General features: G+C 55.3%; 1 protein-coding gene across 1 annotated transcript in view; it reads right to left on the bottom strand.

Moving 5' to 3' along the window:
* The window catches only part of MARCO (macrophage receptor with collagenous structure), a 34,173-nt gene that overhangs the window by 2,843 nt on the left and 15,164 nt on the right, over positions 1–16,166 (bottom strand). The window contains exons 5-13 of the mRNA XM_059704665.1: positions 14,031–14,075; positions 12,845–12,889; positions 12,454–12,552; positions 9,190–9,288; positions 9,044–9,079; positions 8,538–8,636; positions 8,385–8,447; positions 1,061–1,105; positions 120–218 (exon numbers count right to left, since the gene is read on the bottom strand). Of these exons, the coding sequence (XP_059560648.1) occupies positions 120–218; positions 1,061–1,105; positions 8,385–8,447; positions 8,538–8,636; positions 9,044–9,079; positions 9,190–9,288; positions 12,454–12,552; positions 12,845–12,889; positions 14,031–14,075 (630 nt within the window). The remainder of the gene's footprint in view (positions 1–119; positions 219–1,060; positions 1,106–8,384; positions 8,448–8,537; positions 8,637–9,043; positions 9,080–9,189; positions 9,289–12,453; positions 12,553–12,844; positions 12,890–14,030; positions 14,076–16,166) is intronic.

Raw genomic sequence — 16,166 nt, 5'->3', positions numbered from 1 at the left:
CCCAGCTCAGAACTCACCCTCTGAACCCACAGACCTTGACCTTCTGCTTTTGAAAACTCCACGCCCCTACATCAGGGCCTCTCCTTCGAAACCACAAAGAAGAAACAGGGCCTCCTCACCTTTCATTCCTGGGTCTCCCTTTTGGCCAACTGGTCCAGTTGCACCCTTGGGGCCCACCAGGCCTGGGCTTCCCCTTTCTCCCTTCATGCCTGCGGGGCCTGGAGGAGAAAGACCATCTGTCAGAGGCGCTGCCCTGCTTTACCTGGGGCCCTGAGCCTTGGTGCCTAATGAGCGAGTGGCCCTTAGCCAGCAGGTTGCCCCTCTGAACTGACTGTTGGGAAATTCAGGGGTGTCTTTGGTCCAACTGGGGAGGGGTGCCGCTCTAATCTCCCAGCTCCCATGTAAATGCTGGTTGAGAGATGGCTGAGGGAGTCCAGAGTGGTTGGTCCTCAGTGGACTACATCATCGTGTGGAAGTTCTAGCCATTCCGGGAGAAGTTGCTAGAATGTTGCTAGGCCTGGTTTTCTCCTTAGTAAGTTAAAATAGGAATAGAGTGTCCAGTTTTGGAGGAAGGAAGACTGCCCAAGCGCTGTGTCTGAGAAGCCCTGCTGAGGCGCTCCCTGGGGTTGGGCATTGAGAAGACAGAGATGCTAAACCGAGTGCCGAGCACAACAACCAACTCCCAGCAAGGGCTTGGGAGCGAGGAGGGTGTGATAGTCCAGTGAGAAGAATGGGGCGGGGGGCGCTGGAGGCGCCATGGTGGCTGCACAGCCTAAGTCACTACCTGACCCCCTGCTCTTCTGGCACCTTTCACCCTTCACCACCCTCCTCCACCATCTCCCTACCCCCTCACTTCACTGAGTTCCTGTCATTGCCCAGGTTTCCCAGGGAGAACATCTGAGGCTTGTGTAACAGAGCCCTGCAGTCTTTGCCTCAAATGGTCTCGGCCCCGGTCACCCTGGGGGAAGGTCACAGCCAGCGGTGCGTTCAAAGTCAGCAAGCGGGCCTCACCCTTTCCAGTCATCATTGCGAGGAAATTAAAATAGAGTCGGCCCTTTACCTGGAATTCCTGATTCTCCTTTTGTTCCTTTCTGTCCTTGAAATCCTAAGATCAAAATACAAAGAAGGGGAGAAGATAATAAAACTTAGATATGAGACACTTTTAATCTTAGACAACCTCTACCTTTGTCTGATTAATGCAGATGGAGAGACACGCTGGTCCTTCAGGATTGTTTAAAGCTGTTCCGCAGAGCACAAGGAGACGGACCCACATAAATGGGACCGTGCGTTGGGGTGAGGTAGAAATGTTCTGGGTAGACGACTGAGTTGGACAGACCCTGAACTTACTGGCTGGCCTTCCTTGCCGGTGGTAGTCTGACTTGGTGTCTAAATCTAGGTCCATTGCTTCCTGCTGCGTTTATTGGAAAAGAATTGAGAGATATTTTGAAAATAAAATTATCGTAATTTCCAAAAGACTGGAGGGTACTCAGAGTCGGAGCTCTGCAGGCCCTCACCCACATAGAGGTTCAATAGTTCGGTTGGTTTACTTCAATGTGACCCCCAGTGTGGCTAAAGGTTTGTGCAGCTAAAGGTCTCATGTCCAGAAAATGGAAAAATAATCACTGCAATTACTGATGACGATCCTATTTGCAGTTTAAGTGAGAAAAGTCCTCCCACCCTCCCTCTCTCCCACTCATCCGCTCATTCACTAACTTCCATGGAAGGTCCACTGTTCCCAGCACCAGGTTGGGTCACTGTGGGATAGTAATTTATTGGTTTAGCCACATCATGGCCTCTTGATTATAAAGGCCAATATTAGTGTTATTTCAAAGAAACAGGACTCTCCAAATCAGTTACACAAACTTGGGAAAATGAAACTTTATATTGACGTGAAGTAACAGTTACTAGAGGATAACATAGGAGTGCAGACAGCGGCTGTGCTCATCGCCATGCCCTTTTCCGTGTCCCTCCCATGGCGCAAGCCCAGCCTCAACCAAAGGCCCGCCCTTTGATGTCCAACAGGAACCACAGTTTCCCTCATTGCCAATTGCCTGGGGGAAATTCCTACATGGGGAAGTTCCTACCTCCCAGTGCCTGACTTTCTTGAGCACCTACTGTGTGCTGGTCAATGGAGGGCAAGCTGGAGGCCTGGCCGGTCTGTTGGGACACCTTGGAATAATGGGCTAAGGAAGTCCTGGCTCCTGGTAGCCTTTCAGATGCTTTGCCTGAGGCCAGACACTGCCTAGGGAGGAGGATCAGAGGGCCAAGGAGCCAGGAGCTGCCTCTACATGCCTGGCACCAAGAAGCAGGATGCACTGGAAGGTCCCAAGAGGACAGCTGCTCCAGCCCCTCATTGGCGTGGAGACAGGACTGAGGCTCAGAGCTGCTTCTAGGAGTGTGTGTGTGTGTGGGGGGGGGGGGGGGACCTTAGAGGCCTGGCGCTGGCAGACAGGCCCCAGCTCGTCCAGGCCACGTGTTCGTTCTCTGGTCCCTCTGTCTAGAATGCCTCACCCCTTTGGTGCCCGGAGAACTATCAATCCTGTAAAACCTGCAAAAATGTCAGATGTTACCGACTGTGAAGCCCTCTCTGGCCTTGCCCACGGATGCCGCACTTCCTCCCAAGGCAGCAAAGTGGCCAAAGTCAGGCGCCCTGGGCTGTGTCCACCTATGACGTTGAGCAGGTGTCCCTCCCTGAGCCTCCCTTCCCTCCTCTGGGCCTGCTGCCCAGCCAGCCCCCATTTGCTGTTGACCCGAGGTCACGGCAGAGGGGGGCAGACATCTCCTCTCTGCTCACCTGCATCTGAATCACGTGTCAAGATTAGGGAGGTGAAGACACAGTTGGAAACACGTCTTTGCTTGTGACCAAGTGAAATACTGGTCCATTTGTAGACCCTTGGCCCTCTCTGTCTGCATCCTAGGGCACATCACATTGCAGGCATCGCTACCTTAGGACCCTGTCCATAGAAGCAAGCCTCGGGGATGCCAGCACTGTGACCTTCATGTATCGCCCCCTCATCCCTCAAAGAAGTGCCCCTCTCCAGCTGCCTCCGCCTCACCGACCCACAGACACCCTGTGCAGGAGGAGCCACAGGGAGGCCCTTATGCATGCGGTCCACGGTCCCTTTGGCCTGACCCTCCCTCCTTTCTCACACCCTTCCTCCCACCCCTCACCACCCGGGACTCAGCCTCTGCTGCTCTGGCCGGGCACCCTGCCAGGGGCTTCACCTGCGCGGCCTCGTTCCATCTCTCTGCCAGGCAGGCTACTTCCCCTTTAATGGAGAAGGAAGCCCTCACTCCAAGATGGAGGGATTTCTCTATGGCGAAGCTGGGGTTGGGTCCCAGGGCCGGCCTCCCAGGGGGCCCTGCAGCGGCCAGCTAGCTCACTGTTCACCTGGTTCCAAGGACGTTCGCAGCTGGCCTGGGGCCACTCCTTCCTCCTGAACGTAGTCAGACTGCAGGGTGACTCGGCATCGCCTGCCCAGGGGTTGTTAAAAAGCAACGTGCTGGGCCCCACCCAGAGTGGCTGATTCCGTGGATGGGTCTGGGTGGGACCTGAGACTGCATTTCTGACAGGTACCAGGTGAGTGTTGCTGCTGATCAGGGACCACCTTTGGAGTTGCACCTCCCCAAACACACCTCATTCAGTCTTTGGGCCCAGCGCACAGTCAGTCTCCTGCGAGCTGCCTTCCTGTGTGTGAGGAGTCCCTGCCCCGCCCGGGCCTGAACACTCCCAGAACCTCTGGCCTTGATGAGTGCTGCTGGTATGTGTGTAACAGGTGGTGGTTTTGTCTTCGATACTCCCCTCTTCGGGCGGAGGGACAGAACTGGGTTTGTGTGGTTTCTCTCTCGGCCTCTGGACTCTAGGGCACATTCCAGAGCGGCTGGCATCGGCTGGCCCATCGAAGGACTAGAATTGCTTCACAACAAACCAAGGCCGCAACCGATTTGATCAGGGAGAAAAGGTTAAAAACAGGATCAGATGTCTATAAACTACACTGGAAAGCGCATGATGCTGGGTTTTCCTCTTGACCACAGCAGACTGGTTCCTGGTCTCGCAACCGTGTAAGCTGAGAGGGCCCAACATATGCATTTACTCAGGTGTTTACTCAGGGGAATATTTCTCCCCACAGCATCGTTTAGGTAGAAAGCAAATGCCTTCCTACTGTTTACTGTTCAGCTGGTGTCCTGCCTAAAGTCTTAGACTGTTCCTGCTCCAGGGGAACTTCGGCTATTCCAGTCCCAGAGTGACGCCGCTGGCCAGACCCAGATATTATTCTAGACCACTCCTCACATCTCCCAGATGGGGAGACTGAGGTCAGGTACCCACCCACTGTTACCTCGCTAATCAGTGGCAAGTCCAAGTTGAAGTGCAGGTCTCCTGACTCTGATAGAATGTGGAAATTTCTGGTACATTAGGAAACTACCTTCAATCCCATCCTGATATACAGACTAAGTACAGCCTGGCAAATTTAGGGTTAATTTCATAGCTGACAAATGGAGCTGTGTGTCGAGAAGTAAGAGGGTGGGTAGCTGACTCCAAACTGGGAAGCACATAGACTCCTGCAAATGTTTCTAAGAGACTTAGAGAAAAACAAGGAAAAGATTCATAAGTGACAATTTAGTAAGATGATGGTAGAATTTAATAAATTCTTGGACTAACTCAGTACGGAAAATGGGCAGAAAGTAAATTCACAATATAGGGTTTAGTTGCTATTATGGATTATTTTTTGTTGCTTATCTTTAAAATAAAACATTGTAAAATACAGATGACAAAATAGATTTCAAGTTATTTTGCACTTTGGGTTTGCCTCAAGAGGAAAATAAAAGAACAGAAAATTCAGGCTCTTGTTATATTTTGGACTTGAAGGCTGTTGAGATGCAAAATTTCTGATCAGATTCGTGTTTTGGAGCCTAAAGGTTTGGTTGCTTCTAACATTTAGCCCATGAGATGGAAATAGAAAGAGAAATGCCGTGATGACTAGTTGAAGTGAGTCCTCCCCATTTCCAAACAAACTGTATGGAACGTTGAGCTAAAATTCATTTAGGGGAGGTTGTTTGTTTGTCTGTTTGTTTTTGCAAAAAATATAATTATTTAAATGATTTTGCAATTGTTTAAAAGACAAAAGTTAGAAAAACTAAGTTTGGGGGCTGGATTGGCCCTGCTTTGCGAATGGTAACGGGAACTCCCATTGGAGAAGCTCTGCTGGGAGGTGATGCCTGCTTACTAGCTATGCAGTTTGCCTTCCCACAGATGAAAGGGGCCCTCTCCACCATCCTTCCTCTCAGGTGGCTCCTCTTCCTCCAGAGGTGTGAGCAGAGGAAACATTTCACCAGAATGGGCTGGCGTGTGGTTAGTTACTGTTCATGACAGCAGGGAGATTTGGTGACTAAGCCAGGATTTACCCTCCTACGGTGGGTTGGGAGGTATGGGCAATTCTGTTAATTTTGAGTCCTAGTCTCTGTGTTATTCTACACAACAAAGTCTGGAAAAGAACCGACTTGGAATCAGACTTTGAGATTGAGTCCCGGATTCAGCTCCTGGGGGAGAGCGTTTGCCCACTGACAGCCTTTGCTTCCCTGGCTGTAAGGTAGAAGGATGATGAAACTCAGGTGTGGGGGTAAATGAAATAACACCGTGGGAATCAAGTCCCAAGCACAGTGTCTGGCCCAGAGGCATTGCTGACGAGGAACAGACCTCTTGTTTTTATTATTAATGCATGATATTGAAAGCTAGCTATTACCCAGGTCAAGCCAAGGCACTGTAATTTCTGTTTTCATCAACGCAGCCAGATAGCCTCTTGAGAGATTAATGATTTTATTTACAAAATGGGAAAAAATATATCAGTTTGAAAAACAGGCTTGATGGAATCAAAACTGGACAAACACCGTAGGACCTCTTATTTGGGGGAATACCGATGTCCTGACATTGAAAGTCTGCATTATCATCCATGATGAGATCTGGCCACCACTCTCCACCCATCCTTCCTTCTCCCGCTTCAGAAAGCTAACCTCTCCCAAAGCCCATTACCCTTTCCCTTTAGGATGATCTCTAGACCTGGCTCTGATGGGCCAGATACGGTCCTATCCGTGGAATTCCCTTCTGAGATGTCCATGTGGACCATCAGCTACTTGTTCAAGGCAATCATTGGGATTTGTGTGGGAAACCGAGGCAAGTTTCCATAAGCTGTAATTACCACATGTCCCAAATGAAACTGTCATTCACCATGTTTACTTGGGCAGCTGGGGTTTGCCTGGTTGGTATTTACCACTAAGTCTGACGGATGGAGGTCCCCGGAAGGGTGCCCGACGAATAGACAAGGACTTGACGATGAAGTGAAAATGGTCCCAGGCTGTGCTAAAGGGGGATGGGGTTGTGGGTGAATGAGAAAGAGCCAAAACAGGGCCTGAGAGCTTTAGGTTTCCTTCTAAGAGTGGAAGAGGCTGCTGCAGCTTTTGCTCTCATCCCTTTGGACTGGGATGGAGGGTAAGTGTCACTCATCAGTGTGTGATGATGGGGACAAGGGGCACATTCGGCTGCCTGGGGAGGGGGATGGTATGACAAAGTGTAATGGATAAAGCCCCAGCTTCGGGCCAGCCAGGCTGCCTCTCCTACTGTGAAACAGCCCTCACGAGAGTGCTTAGCCCATTGGGCTGTCCTGAGCGTGCTCATGGTAAATGTTCCAGGACGCAGGGTGCAGGGCAAGGTTCCTGCTCTCAGACAGTGGACACAGCAGCCCTTTGGGTAAAATCATGTTTTAGCACAAATATTCTTGCTTAGTCTAGCAAGGCAAGGAGGGGATGGAGGTGAAGGGATGCTCTCTGTTTATAACTGAGGGAGGAAAGCCATCATTCCCATGAAGCCAAGCAGAAAACTTAGAGGGAAGACAGCTTCAGGTGCCAAAGTCAGACACCCTAAAACCTTCAGGAAAAGGTGAGATATAGGATCAGAAAGGGGAGCTGCACCCAGATGGAGTCTTTCTGGACGGTGAGACCTTGCAGGTGGCCTCAGGTGGCCTCAGGTAGCAGAGCCCCTCCTGTACTGACACACAGTCCATGAGAAAGAAAGCAGCTCCAAGGCTTTGAGAAGGGTGGGTGTAGGAGCTGCCTGCGCCATGGCTCCCGACAACCTCCAGTAGAAGTCCCACATGCCAAAGGCCCAAAGTCCAAAGCTGACCAGGAGCTGGCCTCACCTATCCCTTGGACCAGAGCTCCCCATCCCAACCCAAGACACCAACCAGGTGCCAGGGATACACCCTACAGAGCCCTCCCTCCTCCATGATCACCAGCTCCATGTCCTCTTGCTAGGCTTCCCTTCCCCTCCTACACATGTCTGATGGCCCCGCATCCTCCAAGACTCGGCTCATGCTCTCACATCGCCCCTGCACTGGGCTGCCGTTCACCACCCCCACCAGACCCCAGCCACCGCTAGCCTGAAGCATTTAATAGGGTTAAGTCACATTTGTTTAAGGAATTAGCCAGTCAACCACTTGCTCAATGAAAACTGAGAGGTCCTGCCTCTGGTGTGGGTCCCTAGCATGGCCCTGGGATGAGGGCATCTAGGTTTGCCAACACCAGCAGGACCTGGCAGAGGAGGGGACTGCAGCAGGCTGCCCACAGACATCCTTGGCAGACATGCAGCCCTTTCTCACAGCCTCACATGCTACCACACTTCCTGAACTGCACCCAGCTTTCTAAATGGCATGTGACTATTTCCATGCAAATGTCCACTTCAAAGTGTGCCTGACACAGTACAGCAAGTCTGTACTAACCCGTATGTCTGAGGGCAGGGGTCAGGTCTTAGTTCTATGGGGACCCAGCACCCAACACGGTGGCCCCAACTTTCTAGACCATTGCAGGTGTCCAGACTTGGGTAGCGACGAGGTAAAACTGGCTTAGTGGTGTATAAACTAGGCCGCGTTGCTGTGATGGTTTGTAAGCTAGACCAAGTTGGTACAATGGTTTATAACAGACTAAATCGACATGACAGTCTATAACGCAGCTAAGGTGGCACAGTGGCTTAGAAAGTAGCCCCTGTGAGTTCAGTTGCTGTGGGCTGCCTTCCCGGCCTGAGAACCCTGGGAGAATACGCAAGAAGGGGTTTCTTGACACCCCCATGCTCGATCCCTGACCCTTGGGGCCCCACTCAGGTCAGCAGGAGAAAGTGGAAACCATGCCCACAGTTGGAAGGCAGAACACAGGGGACATTAGAAGTTTGGTCGTGGCATTCGAGGCCTTTAAGGAACCCTGGGCAGAGGAAGAACAGCCCTAAGACCTTCACGGGGCAGTGTGCAGGAGGTGCTCTGCCTCCTGCTGGTAGGCCCACAGGGAGCCAGTCCTCCGTCCCATCCACCCCCACCTGCCCGCCTACCCACACCCTCTGTCACCTGTGTCTCCCTTGCTTCCTTTCATGCCGTCAGGTCCTGGACTCCCTGGTCTCCCTGGTGGTCCTGGACAGCACATGTCATGGTGAGCGTAAGAGCTGGGTAGATGGGCCTTCAGCCATCACTCCCCACGCCCACCACCGGAAGAGACCTCACCTGTTAGTCCAGTGGCGCCAGCACTGCCAGGCTGACCCTTGGCACCTGGGGATCCTGCCACACCCGGAGGGCCTCGAGGACCCTCTGCTCCAGGTGGTCCTGAAAGTTAAGTCATGACTGCATGGCTGGGTGGCCAGCAGAGGGCCTGGCTGCCGTCCCCTCCACACACCTCTGTTCTCAGCAGTGACACGTGGATGTCCTAACACCTAATATGTTCCCTGGAAGCCAAGAGGCAGCCCTCGCAGTGGGGGGATTAGAGTCTCAGCTTGGGGACTTACTAGGAAGCTGGGCCGGAAGGTCCAGCCCCGCCCTGGTGGCAGAGGGTGAGCCCTAAAGAGAAGCATCGGTGAAGCGGCTGCTTTGCTCTCTGGGGAGGGGCCGGTTTTAGAAGCAGATGCTCTGCATTAATACCACAATGGAATCCGGTCCTGGAGGCAGGCCCTGCACTTGACTTGGCCCAGGGACAGTGGGAGCTGGCATGGTGCCCACATTCCTACAGTTCTTACCTTGATCTCCTTTGATTCCAGGAATTCCAGCCACACCTATAATTCAGAAGGACTTTTAGAAATTTTTTTTCTTGCCGCTCAGCCTTCCAAGAAAAAAAAAAAAGTAACATGTAGAAGCCAGTGGACCTGACCATGCAGCCTCTTACCTGGAGGGCCTGGCTTCCCAGCATCCCCTTTACCGCCTTGGGCTCCGGGGGGCCCCATGACCCCCATGTCTCCTTTCACGCCCATGCTCCCCTTGCTTCCTGAAAAATCAAGGAGTCAGAGTCAGGCCTGGGAGGAGGGCGAGCCTGGGCACCAGGTCCCACTTATCTTGTCCCCCTCAAAGACATGGCGGGCGCCCCAGAGACAGCCATAAACGCATCAGAAACGGACGAGACGACCTGGCCTGGCTGATGGGCAGTGGAAGGTCTGGCTCTATGGGCCCAGGTCAGCGCTCAGATCCCCTTGGGAGGGACCACAGCCCAGGCTCAACTCATGCTGCCGGGCTCACATGCGGAATTGTTTTTTCAAGCCTCCCAAACTGAAATCTGAATATTCCAGAAGGCAGGCTCCAAATGCTGAGCATCAAAACTGTGAAGCATCGATGGAGAGAAAAACATTGCAGCAGCTCGTTTTCCTGCCAGCGCTTCTGCCACCGGCTTTGCTTGTGCCCAAGGTTTCAAATTTTCCACTTGTCATCAGCATTCAAGGCTTGTCCAGCCAGTCCACTCCTCGATCCCCCTTGGCTCCCTCCTCTTTCCTGCCAGTGCTTGGTGCATATCAATTGAGGGCAGCTCCTCACAGGGCAGGACCCATCCACCCCTCCCCACATGGCGAGTTGGGTTTGGGAGCGGGCTGCATGGCCCTTGCCAGGGCACCACGTGGGCCGGCTCATCAGGAACCCACGGGCTGGCTGGTGTTCAGGAAGCTGCTGGAGTCCCACCATCAGCAAAGACCCAGCTGAGCAACTCCCTCGGGCCCTGGGGCTGGCCTGTGGGGACGGAATCGGGTAAAAGCCCCCATACCGTTCATTATGATAGCAGAGCCAGAGCAGGCCCAGGAGGCAGAGGATTTCTCCCTACTGAAGAGGAGGAGAGACGCAGCTTGTACCAGCCTATCTAGGATAAGCTCTGAGTGATGCTAGGGACAAGGCTGGAAAATCAGGTTCTTGGAAATGCTCTGAGTACTTAAAGAATGATTATTTCTCCATGGAAGACAAAACGAACGTGCAGAGCTTGGTTAGATTTGACATCTTTACAGCAGCCTTGATGCAACCAGCGAGAAGGCAGCTCTTGGTCATTCAGAGTGCTCACTGGGCGCAAGGGCCAAATGGCACTCATTAGGAGAGACTGGAAATGATTTCCCTGGAGGAACTGGTTGGGGCCTCACGGCTCTGGGCCAGCCAGGACCACCATGCTGTGACCGCAGTGGGGCTGCATGGGGTTTCTGGGCGTGGCCTGGGCCTGGGCCTGGGACTGCGGTGGATGACTTCTGTCCCCTCCATCAGAGGGGACAACCCTAGAAGCAGAGCAGCATCGGGGAAAAGACCTGGCGCCAACTGAGCAATCACAGCTGGGCCTGGCCGCAGACCTTCCTAGTCACAGCTAAGGATGGAGTGTGTGCCCTGGAACTTCACCCCGTCTGCTGGGACAAAGCTCAGTACCACCAGGGCAGGTCGCACGTGGCAGGCCAGCCCTGTCCCCCGGGTGGGGCCAGCAGTGGGTAGGAGGTCTCGTGGTCCTGGGAGATCGGGGCAGAGGAGGGGCAGGCCGGAGTCTGGTTTCCGAAGAACTGAAACTGCCGCCGTTTCCCCTCGCTAACCACAGCGTTCCCAGGCGGCGCCGGGGTGTGGACACGATGCCCTCCTGTGGGCCAGTGGTGCGTGGGGTGGGAAACCGGATGCTCAGGCTCCTTGGGAAAGGCCTGGAGCACACAGGCCTGGCTGCTGCCCCCTCTCTGGGTCCGGCAGCACCACCTTGAGAACAGTTTGGGCTCCCTTTCCTATTGCAAAGAGAACTCAGAGTGCCACCTTGGGAACCAACCCTAGAGGTCAACTGTCCACCACCTGCCTGGTGCAAGGACCCCTGCAGTCCCACCTGGGAGAATTCTGCACCTCCTTTTCCTGTCCCAGCAGCGGCTGTTTCCTAAGCCTTTGTCTGTTCAGCTCACCAGGGGACAGCCCCAAGCCGTACCTGGCTCTTCCTCCCTCACCCAGCACAATTGCTTCTCCTGAAACCTTTGCCCATCGGTCCTTGTTCTGCTGGGCACCACTAGAGCGAGTCTCTGTTCTCTTCCACAAGTGCCTTCCGAAGATCTGAGGGTGGCTGGCGGCCCTGCCAAGGGCTCTCTTCCCCAGGGCAGTGTACCTCGTTTCTTATCCTGTAAGTAACTTCAGTTTGCGGTGACAGAACCACGCCTCTTCTATGTCTTATGTTCCTGCTGTAATCAGTCCTCATTAAAGGCTGCTGTTGTCCTCCTCCTTGGTTAGGTGAGTAAATTGAGGCTCAGAGAGGTTAGGTCGTTTGTCCAAAGTCACACAGCTAGTGAGCCACACTGGAACTAGATCTGTCTGATCTTGGAACAGAGTCTTCCCCTCCCATCCTACAGGATCACTAACACTACTGTTAATAACCCTGGTCACTTTTTTAGTGTCAACCATGTGGCAGTCTGAAAACATGACCTTTAACCCTTATAACTATCCTGCCAGGTGTGTATAATTTAATTATGGTTACTTTAATGGCATGACTGTCTTTTTTTCTGAAATGAAAAATTAGATCTCAGCAGGTGAAGCAGGTGCCTAGTCACACAGATGGGCAGGCCAGAGCAGCGAGGGCAGCCAGGCCGCTAGCCCTGCAGCCCTTGTTCCCCTGCTGCACTCCAGAGCCACCTGAGGGGCCACAAAAGAGGCCAAGTGACAAGGAGCACGAAGTGGCTCGGTCACGGCCAGAGCCCCAGGGCAGTGCTCCCAGCCCTGGCGCCTCGACCTCCAGGGTCCCTACGGCAGGCGGCTGGGCTCAGCCTGCGTTTTGAACAAGCCCCCAGGATAGTTCTTTTCCATGGCCCGTGAGAGCGCTGCTCCAGAGAGAGCATCGGCCGGCACGGGGCAAGGAGGCAGTCCTTGCCCACTGCCCCCGGGCTCCCGCCTCCCCTGCGCCCACTTCAGGACCGACTTTGGCACCTCACTTTCTTTTCCTGTGACTTCCTAGCTGCCCTGTCCCCAGGTGCCACCCGGTGCGACATGTTGCCCCTTCACCTTGCTCTCATGTCACATTCCTGCCCTTGGCTCATCTGGATGGCAGCTACCACATCTCCGATCCCAGGATGCTGGCAGGCAGAGCACAGCCCCGCCCTCAGTAGGCCCTGAGCAGACATGGTTGCATAGAGTGGGGCCCAGCCCCCCAGGCACCCACACCCAGCAAGGCCCTTACCTGGGAGGCCAGGGTCTCCTTTGTCTCCCCTCGCACCAGTGTCCCCTTTGGGGCCAATGAGACCCGCATCGCCTTTGCTGCCCTTCTGTCCGGGGGTGCCTGCGGAGGGAACGGCCAGTGAGGAGGGCTCCCAGCATCCTCCTGGGCATGGGCTCCTGGGCGGTGGGCAGGAGGCATGCTGGGGAGAAGAGAAGGGCGTCCCAGGGGGAAGTCTGGGGTGTGTTTGCTCATCTCCTGGGTAATCTCACGGTGGCCCAGCAGGACTCAGGAGAAGAGGGCAGTGAGAGGGCGCCAATGCTCTGGGGCTGGGGAGGAGCCGAGGGGAGGGGGACCACGGACAGGTGTCTGGGCCCGGGCATCACTGATTCCAAGCAGAGAAAGTGCACGTTACCAGTGGCTCCTGGCTTCCCTGGAGCACCCTGCGGTCCTTGGAGGCCTGGGAGAGAGGAGGAAGCGCTCAGTCACTCGGTGGCCCGCAGTCTTCAGTCAGCAGGCATTCGGGCCCTGCTTGGGCCAGGCGCCTGAGGAGGCTCTTTCTCTCTCCGTCTCTGTGTCTCCTCTTCACATGCACACTCAGAGGCACACGTGCATGCCTGTGTGAGCACATGTGCGTGCCTGTGTGGGCACGTGGTGTGCCGGCACCGGCTCAGGTTCCTCACTGCACCTCAATTCCTCCCGTTGTTTGCCCACCCTCCCCCCTGAAACCCTCCCTGGAGAACCCCTGCTGCAGACCCAGAACGGGAGACTCTTTGGGATCCTATTAAATTCCTCTCTCAAATTAGTTCCTCCAAAAAGATTTTATTTGTGAACAAATTTCCCTCCCATAACTGCTGGTGTTTCTTCCTGCCTCAGTGGCTCAGAGGCCTAGTGCTGTTGGTTTGTGAACTTGCCCTTGCAGGCAGCCCTCCCTCTCAGCCCCTTCTCTAATAACGTCTTATCCTCTTTACATCCCAGCAGCCTCAGCTCCTCCAGGGATCGGGAGGTTGGAGAGTCTGAGAGGAGAGCGGACTGGGCTGTAAGGGTCATAGGCTCTGACATTTCAGTCCGCCCCCTTCCCTGGGAGGGGTGCAGCCGAGCTCCCCACATTCTCTGCCCCAACCATGCCATGGTCATCTGTGAGGTGCTGGGCAGGTTTAGGCTGTAGCCTAAAAAAAACAATCGTGGGCTTTTCACCATTACTGCTAATCCACCAGTGACCCTCTGAAGCACACCTATCCCCATTTTACAGACAAAGAAACTGAGGCTCAGAAAGGTAAGAGAATGTTCCCAACACCACAGAGAGTGCATGTTGCAGGCGGATGTGTCTGGCCCTGGAGTCCCTGCTACGCCACTGAGCTTGACTCCCCAGTGATGCTCAGAGGCTTGGATGCCTGAGCCCTGAGGAGAAGGTTGGAGCGTCCATGCCCTCCAGCCTCATCTAGAGCCCCCCCTCCACCCCCACAACACAGGGTGCTTCTCAGCACTCCCGGTCCACCCAGGGTGTCCCATGGCGCTGGCCTCCGGCACACGCAGGGCCTGCCGAGTGTTGGCCTGGGAGCCTGCTGTGGGTGCCGGCACACACACGGGCCCCTCCTTACCCGCCTCTCCCTTGATTCCTGGCAGGCCTCGGGGTCCTGGGGGGCCTGGAAAGGAAAAGGCATTCAGCGTGTCACCGGGACAAGGAGGAGAAAGAGGACTATGGGCCAGGGGACAAGGGGCGGGTATCAGTGGCTCCACTGTATCCCTGGCCCCCTGGCCCCTTCTCAGCCGTGAATGCCAGGCCCTTGGCACCTGGAAGACCTGAGGAAAAGGAGCAGAGACACCAGTGAGCCAGCCGACAAGGTGGGTGTCCAGTGCCACTCAGTGCCATTGTTCATTGAACACACTCACTGAGCGCCCAGACCAGCCCAACGGTGCGGAAGGAAGCAAGCATCACAGCGCTCCTTCCCGCAAGGGGCCCGTGGCCTGGCGGGCAGGGCGCAGCCGCGCAGGGGGCATCCCTCAGGCTCTGAGCCGGACACCGGGGCCCCACAGCAGCAGGGGGACCTCGTGCCAGTCACCCGTGGTTTCAAGCCTCCCCTTCCTGGTCAGTAAATTGGTGTTGATATACCAGCTCCACAGGGCTGCCCCACGGTGGTCACATGGCAGCCACAGGGAACATGCAGCAGGTCTGGGTACGGGGCCCCCATCACTGCTGCACTCGCATGTGGCTCTCTCCAAGGGCCGCCCTGCTACGCGGCTCCAGTCCCACCACGGCTCGAGGGCAGGACGGGCTGGGCTCCTGTCCTGCCTCAGTCCGTTCTGGCTGCTGTAACAAAACATGCAGACCGGCAGCTCAGAAACAACTGATCCATTTCTCAAAGTTCTGGGCTCTGAAGGGCAAGACCTGGGTGCTGGCACGGCCAGGCCCGGTGAGGCTCTGCAGGCTGCAGGCAGCTGACGTCGTGCTGTGTCCCACGTGGTGGGAGGAGCTAGGGTGCTCCGTGGTCTCTTTTATAAGAGCACTAGTCCCACTCATCCGGGCTCCATTCACGTGCCCCAATCCCCTTCCACAGGCCCCGCCTCCTAATACCAACACCTTGGGCATTAGACTTTCAATATATGCATTTGGGGGCGGGGGGCACAGACATTCAGGCCATGGCACAGCCCCACATCCCCACAGGGAAGAATGACTTTCCGAGAGGCATGGGTGTTGCCTGAGGTGGCACATTTGGAAAGAGGCCAGCAGATTTGGGATCTCCTAATGCAACGCCTGCACCCAGGCCAGGGCGCCACGGTGGGGAACTTGGCATCTGAGGGGGACTGGTTCCAGGGCCCCCATGGGTACTAACACCCATGGGTGCTCAAGTCCCTTCTATGAAGTGGCGAAGTATCTGCATATAACCTGCACGCATCCTTCTGTGTACCTTAAATCATGTCTAGAATTCTTATAAAACCTCTGAGCCTCACTGCCCTCTTCTGTGACATGGGGATGACAGCAACAGCCACTCGGGGTAGCGTGAGGATCAGCAAAGCACAGACAAAATGTGCCTTCACTTCACCAGGGGCCCGCCCACCCCGCATCTGCCTAGTCCCCCGCTCCCCACCCCTCCGCCCATATTTCTCCTGCTCTTGCACTGCAGGCACTCGTGTTCCTGACCTACCAAAGGCCCTTCCACCACAGGGCCTTGCGCTCCGATTCCTTCTGCCTGGGCCCTGCTTCCCTGCGCCTTCCCTCACCCTCGTCTCAACTGAGAGGCGGCTCGGGAGCCTGGCCTGGCGCTGGGGAGGTGAGTCCCCTCCCTGCTCTTTGCACCCAGGGCACCGTCCTCCTTTCAGGGCAGGAGCCAGGGCTGCTGCCAGCACAGGTTCCAAGTTGAGCCCTGCCTGACCGGGAAGGTCCCTGCGGACAGGGCCCTGTCGTCTTCTTATGGCCAGGCTCCCACTGCAGGGCGGTGCCTGGGCCTTAGGGGCTTTCAGTAATGACCTGTTGGGAGGAAAGATAACCTCCGGGACACACAAAGGAGGGAAACTGAGGCACAGCTGGGTTCCTCACTGCCTTCCCCAGAGCCTGACTTAGGTGCAGTTGCCCCTCCCCCACCTTCCTGGGCCCTGTTTTCAGAAGCCTGGGCCAGCGTGCAGCTTCATAAGCAGGCCGCCTGGGAGGCGGCGGGCGGCAAGCCCCAACTTCGGAGCACAGCACCCCTCCCACTCCCACCCTCGTCCTCTCTGGCCAGCCTATTGGTCACCATAGG

This window comes from Myotis daubentonii, chromosome 7, assembly GCF_963259705.1.
Source record: "Myotis daubentonii chromosome 7, mMyoDau2.1, whole genome shotgun sequence".
Classification (NCBI taxonomy): Eukaryota; Metazoa; Chordata; class Mammalia; order Chiroptera; family Vespertilionidae; genus Myotis; species Myotis daubentonii.
Note: the sequence above shows the minus strand (reverse complement) of the source record. Positions and strands in the feature narration are given on the sequence as shown.